This window comes from Glossina fuscipes, unplaced genomic scaffold, assembly GCF_014805625.2.
Source record: "Glossina fuscipes isolate IAEA_lab_2018 unplaced genomic scaffold, Yale_Gfus_2 213, whole genome shotgun sequence".
NCBI lineage: Eukaryota > Metazoa > Arthropoda > Insecta > Diptera > Glossinidae > Glossina > Glossina fuscipes.
In genome coordinates, this window is record NW_023998556.1 from 566,203 (window position 1) to 578,412 (window position 12,210).

A 12,210-nucleotide genomic window follows, 5' to 3' on the forward strand; every position below is an offset into this window, starting at 1 on the left:
TTTGAGGATCGAGCAACCACCAAAGTTGAAGTGTCACAAGATAGGACGCTATACTTACTGTCTATTCAAAAAAGTTGATGCTCTCTCTATAGCGGTGACAGTTAAATAAATATACTAATATTCTAAACAAATTTCTACCTGATTTTCTTATGTTTCTATTAATTAATAAAATGCACGTGGTTTTGGATTTTCTTCTCTTTTTTCTATTATCATTACATAGGACACTTCATGTAATTTCATTATGCAACATCTGCGTTTGACTGAATAGGATTTTAATTAAACATTTGCATAATTAATTGTTTATTTAATTATCATAAACAAATTTGCCATCAATTTTAATTAAAGCTAATATTTTATCTGGAGGTCATTTAAAAGCAATAACAGTAATAATAAAACCAACAACAACGAAAGCAAAAGCAATAGCAACCGACAAAGCAAAAACAGCGACGTCGTTACAAATTTAACATCCAAAAAAATGTAAATGACCATTATAAACTAATTATCAATGCAATGAAGGGTAAAAACAAATTATACTCCTTCTCTTGCTATAGCTTGCCTTCCCGTTCATCTCGTCTATGAAACTCTTGTAACATTTTTTTCAACATCCTTTCATTGGGAAATTTCAGAAAATTCACACTAATTATTTATGTAAATTAGTTGGGTTTGTTTATAAGCTTTGCTCTGCATGTAGTAAATGCATTGTACGTACATATGGATGATTAAATCTACATATAACATATAAATGGCTTTATGGCATAGTTTTTAGTTTTTTCATCATGAATGACATCATGAAGTTTTAAGGAACTTGTTTATTAAATTGTGAGAACTTCTGAAGGGAACAATTAAGAATACGCGCAGTACGCCCTCTATATAATCCGAGCTCTGAAGCTTCTTTAACTCGGCGAAATCAATTTTCGTAGATGTAAATACCCAAGGGGACAACACGAAATTAATAATATTGTTACGGAAATCCCAAATCTAGTCATTTTCTACAACCAAATTTACATTCGCTAGGCGTCATGCAGCTGCAGATCGATGAAAGCGATTAGCGGAAAAACAGACAGGTAAAAGCAGAGTGCACATTCGCAGGCGCCTCATGCAGCTGCATGCCGATGAAAACGGATACCAACAAAAGCAAGTTAACGAATTAAATGTCAAGTCATAAATGTAGGTATAGTAACATTCTTGTAAAATTGTATATAAATCGAATATTTGTGAAAAGTAGAGTTAGTCTGGCAAGAACTTAGAAGTTGAGAGTACGGCCAAAATATATCGTAAATAAATATTCCTACTGTTGTGAGAGACAAAGTAGTAAAATAAAAGAACTTTGAAGTGTATTTCTCTTGATCAAAATATCTACGATCTAGAGATACGGACTGTATCTTGTAAAAAGCGAATTTCATAACAACTAGGCAGGAACACACTTTAAACCCTGGCCACAATTCTATACCTAAATTTATGGTTTTATTTCTAACCCCAGCCTGGTTTTTCCTCTAATCGTTTCATCGGCATGCAGCTGCATGAGGCGCCTGCGAATGTGCACTCTGCTTTTACCTGTCTGTTTTTCCGCTAATCGCTTTCATCGATCTGCAGCTGCATGACGCCTAGCGAATGTAAATTTGGTTGTAGAAAATGACCACATTTGGGATTTCCATAACAATATGTACGGGAAAGAATAAAATGATAAGTAAATAATTTGAGATAATAGCTAAAAAACGGCCGATGAAAAGCATATGATGTTCAAGAAACGCATTGAACACTGATTACGTTTCAGACGTAATTAGAGAAAGCAAAAATCGTGGCAACGAAACAAGCAACAGAAATCAACCCCAATGAACAGGCAATTATAAACGAGAAGCGGCGAAACGGGAAATTAGGAGAAATACATAATAAATTTTATTTTTACTTAATTTTTGGTTAGGAACAAGCCCATATAAGTTTAAAGAATTCTACGTACACTCAGGCTCCGCTTTGCGTGATTCGACTTTCCGACTTTTGTTTTTCGATGTTGCGTCGCTCTTGAATGACCACTGATTTTCGTTTTGCGTTGCCATATATTCGATTTGTGTCGTTTTTTTAAATTTTTTTTTCGATTTTCCTGAAGTTTGATTATGAAGATCGATTTTGAAGGAATAAATAAATCGGATGTGGACGAATTGTTAACTGCCGATAAATACGAAATGCTTAACGAAGAATTAATCGATGTGGATATGCAATGCGCGAACGAAAAGGACACCCCAGTAGAAATGCAACAAAATCTTACATCACAAAATCTTTCTAAAGCCATGGATTTAGTTGATGAAATTCGGAAAATTTTTTATGCGAACGGTAACAATCCGATATTAACCGCTAAAAGTAAATTTATTTAGAAATGGGAAAAAAAAAATCTGTTCAGCAGAAATTAGACAAATTTTTCAACAAAGAGACGCCAGTTGAGTCCTCTACAAAACTCAGTTAAATTTTCTTCACTTTTTTGTTTTTTATTGCGTAATACTGTTCGTTTATTGTGTCGATTTTTTTAGTTTTTTTACTTTAATGAAAAAATGAAAAATTTTGTCAATTTAGGTTAAAAATACGTACACATATACTACAATCGATAAAAAAATCTTCGAAATTTATACGATTTCCTATATAACTGCGACCGACTTTGCGTCGTTTTTTTTGGAATGCATCTACGCTTTAAAGCAGTACCTGGGTGTACATTATTAAGAACTGGGAAGCGCTTATTAGTAGAATTTTTATAACTTTATTTGTATTTCTATTACGATGTTCTCATTTGAAGCATCACAGAATAACGTATATCCGCAAAGTTTTGAAGAATTTCAACAAATCATTTATACTTAAATCGCACAATGTACGTAAAGTTGATAGAATTTCGAAAGTTGCACGAGGGTTCAACATTTCTGCACGACAGTCGACGTTATGAGGTGATCGAGTTAATTTTAATAGGCGATTTCTCTCAGGTAAAAATTCTAAAGAAATGGGAAATACCAGTGAACATAACCGTCGTATGCGATAGTTTTGATCTCCTTCTTTAGTTGTTTATTTGAAGAAATCTACTGCGGAAGACCATCAAATAGGTACTATGGTGATGTTGCTCCATCATATCGCAATTGTCGGTTTTAGTTCCAACGGTTTATGAGAAGCGACACGAATGGGCTGAAAATGCCATTTTTGGCCCCTTGCTGCAAGAGCCTACTCTTTGGAGCTTGGAATGAAAGTTCTACCACACCTAGCATATTCACCAGACAAAGCGCATCATGATTACAACTTGTCGCCAAAAATATTGTGAAATATTGTCGAAAATGATGAAAACTATTTTGATTAATACATATTGTACCAATTTTCCACACTAAGTGACTTTCTCAAGTGGAAAAACTACCAAAATTAGCTTCATATTTCACTTGAAAGGGTAAGATGTTACTTTTTTTAGCGAATCTTATTTTCAGTAAGTGTTCTTCAACGAGATCGAGAAGATTCTTAGCAGAAAAAATCATTAAAATTGTGGGAGTAAAAATTTCAAGAGGATTAAGGAGTATCTTTCTCAAAACATTGGTTGATTTTGCAGCTGCATTCTAAATAGCATTTTGAATTGTTTAATAAATAAATCAAATATGTTTCCAATGCTTAGACTTAATTTTTTAACCGCTAGCTATATAAATGATAGCACATTTTGAAAGGCTACTGCTACATATACTCGAAATGACTGAATAAGAATTATAATCACTTAACCATGCGTGCTTTTAAATTAAAAAATATAAATAGTTTACGACATTTACTTGTTTCATGTAATTCTAGACTAGCAGGTCGAAGAAAAATAACAAAAATGAGAGGCAAAATGGAGATTCTCATGCAATTTAAAATGAAAATTAGCGTTAGTGCAACTCTGACAGTGACTGCCGATACCATTGAAAATTTTTTTTGCTTAAAAAGAATTGTACATAATATTTATATGATATTTACGTAACACGGTGCATACATACATACATTACACACATATGATATGAAGAAAATGATTTGATTTTGTCTGCACCTGAAAACGTACCCTCCACGTTCAATTGTATGGCATGACGATCGGATCCGCGTTCATTTTCCACAACCAAATAATAGGGACGAGCATCATGTTCGTTGGTATGATGTATATGCAATGTTGATAGGTAACAATCCTCGCGTGCATCTTGTAACAAATCATCAGCACGAAAACGGTCTACGTATGGTGGGTGAGGAAACAAGTGTGATGTAACGTGAACGGTTTGTTTCATGAAAAAGTTGTGTTGAGTCAGTAAATGGATGCGATCCACAATTGCGTATCAGAGTGTCGGTAACATCCACATACATATGGATACATATGTATATATGTGTGCGGTTTGCAGCAATTGAAATTCACCGAACAAGAAGCAATTCATTAATTCGCCCAAATTAGAGTCACCCACAATGGACGCAGGCGGACATGTTCACATATAATAGCGAACGTTGGCGTCATCATCATCATCATTGATTTAGCCGACATTTGTTTTTGTTCAGCAAACACAAATAATTTGGTTTAAAAGCATTATTATTGTTGTTGTTGTTGTTAGTGGCATTTTATAAATTTTATGCGCGATACGTGCATGTTTTCGTTGGTCGCATAGATGTGAGACAGAGAAATAACCATTAAAAAAACCAAAAAAAAAAAAAAAAAAAATGAATTTCTCCGTTAATTAGCAGAAAATGCAAATTGTTTTTAGTCGTAGATTGCATTATTGCATGATTTAATATGTATCGGCAGCAACCAATACATATGTGAGTAATACATAATGCATTCATTAACGTTTTATTCAGGTTAGGCCGCCGCAATGCCCGGTATTTGGTTATTATTCAAATAGTTTTGTATGTGTGATATTATTTTTATGGTTTTAGGCAATAATTTTGTCCAACATTTTGTTATGGCACATGTATTATATATGTATATATTTTTAAATTATTTTAGACAAGCACCCACACGTTTATAATGATGTTCAATAATGACGCCAAAGAACGCCACATGGATACGCATATATATGGTTTTCATTAATATTAATTATGGGTTTTTTGGTAGTAAATGAATTTTTGAAAATTGCTTGATTATTGTATTTGTGTGGGAGTATGTACATCCCAGTGAAGAACGCATAGAAAGAAAATGAGAATTGAAAGTTGTATTAGCAGAAGAACCAAAGGTTAAAAAAGTACGCGTTCGTCTTACGACAAACAAAACTGATTGTTAAGTTGGTAACTAAAAATTTCTGGATCTTTTAAAACTTGTTTGAGTATTTCGGTTGAGTTGCACTAAATTGATATGGAATTTGACCACATTTAAAAGTATATTCATTTCTCTTATTGCGTGCTGCGTATTAATTGATCTTAGTTGACGAAAATTGCTCTTAAGATCAGTGTTGGAAATCCAGTTTGGAGGAGATTGATCAGAATTCCAAAACAGACTACAATTCAGATCGAATTTATTAATTTGGAAATTTTAAGCTTCTTCACTCGTTCAGGCATTGTGCAAGTGATTGTGGACGAAGAAAGTCTGAATAACAAAATTATCTTTTCCATAACATTTATGTACCTGTTGCTGAACCGGCGTCCAAACGCAACGAACCCCATTCCCAAGCTATCCGCTGCGGCCTGGGATCGGCGCATACTATAAATGTTAGTGTGGCGGCATCACCACGTCTCGTAAGTACTGTATGCATAGAAGGATGTAGACGTAATATCTGCGGAGCACCTAAAAGTTGAAAAAATGTCATTCAGGTTCTGGCAGTTATGAGAAGCAAACATATTCCAGTTTCTTCCTAATCCTTTTAACAGAGGCTAGAAAACTTTTTGAATGCTTCAACTAGGTTAGATAAATATAAAATAAATATCACGCAGTTGTGCGTCAGCTTTAATTTTATATAAATATAGTTACAATGTTGCGGCAGTACAAGTTATCCTACTGACATTAACACACCAGTCAACAAGTTCATACCATGTCATATAGGCATTCTCCATTGCACCCTCTTGAAGACTCCGTGTGATTTTCAGATAGTACCAACTGTCAAAGGAAATGCACCAAAATAGCATGATTTTACGATCATTAGTTAACAAGTTACAGTCGTTTCAGTGACGCTGACCTTCGTAACTTTTAAAACGATGGAAAAATTTGAATTTCATGCGTTGATTTTGATGGAAAAAGTTGCTTTTTGAATAAAAAAATTAGCTTTACAACCAGTATTGGCTTGAAAGATGTTACGTCGACTCGTGTCTGTCGAAAAAATAAATTTTCGCATTAAAAAGTGGAGTTGCGCGAGATATTTGGCACCTTAAAAATTTCGGAAGACAACATATTTACAATTATGCATGAACATTTGTGCATTAGAAAGCGCTGTTTAAAGTGAGTACAGCGTTCACTTACTTTTATGACCGAAAAGAAATACGCTGTGATTACTCAGGGCGCTATTGGACTCTGTTTAGGTGAAATAGAACGCATATTTTCATATGATACGTGACAGTGGATGGCACATAGATTCATCGCAGCATTCCAGTGCAGAAAGCACTCCAAAACGAAAGTTTAACCCGGACAAAGGATCAACGGTGAACGCTGTGTAGCATTATAAGTGTGTGTGAATGACGAAATTTCAAAAAACGGTCCCAAATGAAGAAAAAGAAAATGCTCCTTCAACGTATCATAAGTCGAGCACAACAATGGTGATATTGCTTCAATTGCGCTTTAAAGTACTGTATACTGCTGATTTAACCCCAAGCTGCTATTTTCTGGTCATGAATCGCAAAAAAAAATGATCATCAATGTGGAAAAGCGTATTTTGAAGGGGCGGACAAATCGTTCTATAAGAAAGACATGGAAACATTAACGAAGTACCGGAATAAAAGTTTATATTAATGGATAAAATCGAATTTTGCCTGAAGAATGTTGTTTGATTGTCGATGCTACGAATTTATTGACTGGTGTTTTACATCGCTACCTTAGTTTCATTGATCAAAACTCTATTTTAATCTGCTTTAGTTTAGGGATGCTTTAGCTCCTTTCAATTTATTCTATTCAGCTTTATGTGTAACGTTGACGCCAACGGGGCAATACGTAAGGAACTTATCTCGTCGATCAAAATTGTTTATATAAATCGAAACTTTCCACATAACGTAGATTGGAAAATAAAGCCAAATTATCAAAATATTTTTGTTCTTCACGTTAACTTGACATTATGTTTCACTATATTGCACTTTAAAGCTTTTTTAAGTGTTATGTAACTACAGGTAAAAATGTGTTATCATTACATATTCTCATTCGTTCTCTTTGTCTTTTATAACACGTATCAGGTCGTATCTGTTTCACTACGTTCGTACATTATGCCCATTAGTTTCATAACCTCAAAATAGCCATTGCTTTGGTTTTTACATAACTTTTCCATTCGTAATACTTGCATTGACCTGATTTTTCGAATTTTTCAACTTTTTCTTTTTTACTCGTTTCGCTACCGCCTTTTTGATAAAATAACTTTTTTTTGTTTTGATTTAACCAAAAGGCTATTGAGTGTGTGAGTTTGTTATGCATATAAAAATATCATCTCGTGTGTGCAATATGTAAATTTATCAGTATGACTGTTTGCGCATGTACTACTTACCCACAACTTGCAACGACACTGGTTCCGATATGGCCACACGTTCCTGACCATTAATGTAATTTGTAGCACGGCACTCGTATTCACCTTGATAGTCATAAGTAACATTGTCGACGACCAAACGGGGCTCATGGCCACGTTCTACATATTTCGAACCATGTGAAATACTGAAAGCAAAAATGGATGAAAAGATAAGAGCAACAAGAAGAACAAACGCACGTAAATAGTTTGCTACACTTCTTGTCATTGCCGTCTTTATTGCGGCGTATTTAAAGAGAAAGTGTTACGTAAAACATAAAAATTTTGCAACCGGATTTTAAAGTATATGCATATAAAAAAAAGCTATCACCAAAAATAATAAAAAATAGACAAATTAAATTCAAATAACCTTTACTGGGGGTATTGCTTTAATATAAGGAACGGATAAAGTTGGCGTGTGGGCGTATATGAAAACGCTATAAAACGTAAGTAAAGTATGTGAAGAGAAAAATGAGAAAGAGTGAAGTACGTGGAATATAGAGTAAATTTACAATTCGTTACATCACTTGGTATATTTCTGTTCTACGTTAACATTGGCCACTCAGAAGTTTCACTTGCTTAGTGTAGAAACTATAACACCATCAAAAGTTTCTAATGTTTATCAACTAAGCCTTTTCATTCATTCGTCGACAACCTGAAAAAGTCTATCTTTAATATAACTATAAGTGTGTATATGGTAAGTAATAATAAAGTAATTCTTAAATTGCTAACGGAACTTATCCTTTAAATTTTTATAAATTGATCATGATTTACATTTGCAATGACAAAACAAAAAAATGAAAAGGAAAAAATAATGAAATCCCCATCCTTGTGTATTGAGACTGTACCAAAAACGTCGCATACTTTACGTCGACCTTTGTCAGGTTTTCACATTAATCATAAGAAGACCGTCCATTTTTCGCCAGAAGTGTAGAATGCTTTTAGCGAAAATCTTCGAACCATATTAGATAATACTACAGATACAGTTGGCTTCCTCATTCCTACTTTGTTACATACAATGTTAATAAAAACTTTACTTAAAAGCAGGTAAGAACTGTTACTTATCCGTCCGTCTGACGTCTGTCTATGTATTTTGTCTAAGACTTCAAGTTTGCAATTTTGAAAGTGTTTGGATCAAATGTGGTACGCTGACATCTTTTTGCCCAAGGACAGAAAAAGGAAAGAAGTGAGAAAGGAGAGAAAGAGATAGGGAAACGGCCTCAGCCTTGTGGGTGTATGTTCAAGCGGTAAGTGCTACACCTTTACCGACAGAGCACTCATCATAACTACGACCAAAGTAAACTTTACCGCATTGAGATTCGAACTCGCGAGCACACACTTGGTAGTCGCGATTCTTACTTACTGGGCTATTCATGCGGATAAATGCGGGTGGAATGGGTTAGACGACTGGATACCACTTTTTACTATTTGAAGTTTTATTTTGAAAAAAATTTCAATTCCTTAAATTGCACGGCAGACCAAATTGTTTGGAAAATTTGAATCGTACAAACTAATTTTTGTTGCAAAGCGTTCTCACGAAAAGTAAGCCTTTATGTGGAAAACATTCTAACTTTTCGTATTTTATTGCGAAAAATACTTCTTAGCAGTAATATGGCTTGCAAATTAACTATAAAGCAAAGTTCATTTTTAGCACTTTATGATGATCATTGGAAAATTGTTTTTGCTAAATTTGTATGCCCATGAAAAATGTACCATTACATGGAAACAAAGTAGTTTTGTGAAAAGTTTATCACGAAAGTAAACGAAGAATTGTGTTAGGCGAAGTTATACAGGAGAAGTAACGATAGGCCTTAAGCGACCATAACGTCCACAGTTTTCTTTAACAAAACGCCCTTTAACCATGCTTTTTGCTAGGCACACACTTCTATTATGATAACTGGTACACTTCAGATCATGTCTAAATTTTTTAAGTTCTGATCACGTTTGTTAAGGAGTGTTAAGTGGAAAGTAAAAGTGTAGCAAGTAAAACCATTTTTCTTTTTCTTTGTTATTTTCCTTATGAATTACCACATATATGAAACGTCAAAACATTATATTATAATATAATACGTATACTTTTACAATGTGTTGTAATGAACGTGTTGAAGTTGAAAATATTGTTTTCGTTTACCTATTGTTTGAAAGGAAAGAAGCTTATAAGTGATGGAAAACTGGGAGAGAGATAGTGAAGAATTGTAACCAATTTTGAAAGTACGCTGGATGCTCTGTTATGCCTTCTTACTTGAACATTCAGCACATTATGTAAAAAACGAGTGCATTTATATCGATATATACGTTTGCATTTATTTTTCTTTAATGTGCAATGTGTTGTAAACTAGATTTACAGACAACGCGAAAAACACCAGCACAAACGTGCCGTAAATTTTCACATAATCATAAAAAAAAAAGTAAAAGTGTAGAAAGAAAATTAATGCATGAATTTTATGCATAAATGGCGCCCAGCCATGTTGTATGTAGATGATAGCTTCATGCACTATTTTTGTATTTTCTATTCGTTGAGCTCCATTGTATGTCAATTGCTCCTTTTTATCTTCTTCAGCTTTGTAATGTCAATTTAAACGAATTTTTAAAGGGATTCATTCTCATACCAAATTCCATATTCTACTTCACAATTGGCTTTCGCTTTTGGTAACACCAGCTTATGTTAAGGCGACCGAATACAATAAATTTTTAATATTTTGACAATTGATCGGTAAAAGTGACTAATCCTTTAACAATTGCATCTTTACAAGGTGCTTTAAACTCGCTGAAGTTACGTAAAGAACGAAAGCCATTCGGTTGTCCTGCATAAAAGACAGCGGTCTTATTAACGATGGCTGCTTTTATAGATAAGAATTATTGAGACTAATGTGTAATCGTCAGATTTGTATCACTACACTCTCTGCTTTTTTTTCTTGTTCTTTGCAATTTTGCATCCTACTGGCGAGGGCATATGCCGATTAAAGAGTCGTTTATATCATGCTTGAATTTGGTACATTGGCTGACGCAATATTGATTTTTGAATAACTTGCATAAACTGCTGAGGCATGTAAATTCATTTTACCTGCAATGAGTAGTTTTTTCAGTCTATCTTAAAATTTTTTTCATATTTTTCCTAGAGTTAAAACGATATTTCTTCTAAATTTCGGGTTTGTTATCCTTCTTTCATGTTAAGAAAAGAAATTTGATTTTGGGCAGTGTCTCCGTGTTCCATTTTTATTGTTGTTTTTAGTCCTCCTTAACGTCTCCTACTGGTTTTGTCTGTTCTCCTCGTCGATGGTATGCCTTACTTGCATTATAATAAAAATGATGATGGATAGCTGTACACCACTGACTCGTCAAAGTCCTCAAGTATTAACAACAAATGGTGCAAGATTGTCAGCATCGACGAAGAGCGTTTATATGAAAATGAGAATCGCTACATCGAAGTTAACTTCGATCCCAGGAAAAGTAAGAATCAAAATATCCATAGAAACTTTTTAGATGAAATTTCGAAGTTCATATCTTCACATTTTATATCCATCCGTTCCTACGAGTCTCTGCCTCTTCATTCCTTTTTCCTTTTTTCCGCAAGATCTTCACAACATTCGTTTATCCCACAATTTTACCGCGTTAATTCGCCACTCGTCCCCTCGCACCCTCTTCTGGTGGCATCCGCCATAGTCCGTGTTGTTAATGTTTTTGGATATGTCGCTCCTTCCCTCTTTTTTCAATCCAACAAATAATTCGATTCTTTCTGTTTATCCGTGCGTCCTTTGGCACCGTGTGCTCATCTTCCTTCCAATCTTTATATATACAATTTAAGTGCTAAATAGTTTAAAAGCACCATGAAATGAATATAACATTTCAAATTTAAAATGATATACAATGTGCACTAGTCCAAAAAATTAAAATGTAATTTTGACATAGGCTGCTAAGATTTCCCATTCTTTCGGTGACAGGAAATAAGAAAATTTTCAAAAAGCAATTAAGTGTATTTTAATTCACCGCGTACTCGGAGGGATCGACAAGTTTAAATTGATTTACAATATGGTTTTGAATCAAGATAATAAAAGCCATCTGAGCGTTACCTATATTCTAAATATACTTTGGACAAATCATTAAATGCTGCAAGTTTCAATATTCCGCGATATCTGCCGAAAAAATCGGAAAACAAAGATTTTTGATACCCAAAACATGTGGAAATTTTCAAACGTATGCTACCATGTTTTGGATCCATTCAAATGGTCCTACGAAAGTTCAACCTTTATATGACAATATCGAACCTTTAGAATTTTATGATGGAAATAGATCTCGAATAGCGATTTGGCATAACAATTTGCTCCTCTCGGTTAGAATAGTATAGATTCACTTTTGAGCAGCACCAAGATATACTTATAACTTTTTGTTTGTGCAAAAAAAGGCAATGGAATACGATTTTGGGTATTTTGGGACGAAACTAATGAAGTATTGTATTAGGTCGCGAAGTATTGTAGGATCTATCACGCTTGACTATTATTTTTTCACTTTTTTTTTTTTTTTTGAAATTATCGAGCCACTTGTGATAATATCAATTTCG

General features: G+C 34.0%; 1 protein-coding gene across 12 annotated transcripts in view; it reads right to left on the minus strand.

The window, feature by feature from the left end:
• The window catches only part of LOC119642096 (irregular chiasm C-roughest protein), a 380,139-nt gene that overhangs the window by 76,050 nt on the left and 291,879 nt on the right, over positions 1 to 12,210 (minus strand). For 10 of the 12 annotated variants that reach the window (XM_038041077.1, XM_038041076.1, XM_038041075.1 and 7 more), the window contains 3 exons: positions 7,638 to 7,801; positions 5,585 to 5,743; positions 4,034 to 4,207 (listed from right to left, as the gene is read on the minus strand). In XM_038041077.1, the coding sequence (XP_037897005.1) occupies positions 4,034 to 4,207; positions 5,585 to 5,743; positions 7,638 to 7,801 (497 nt within the window). The remainder of the gene's footprint in view (positions 1 to 4,033; positions 4,208 to 5,584; positions 5,744 to 7,637; positions 7,802 to 12,210) is intronic. The other 2 variants (XM_038041079.1, XM_038041080.1) reach the window with 2 other exon arrangements.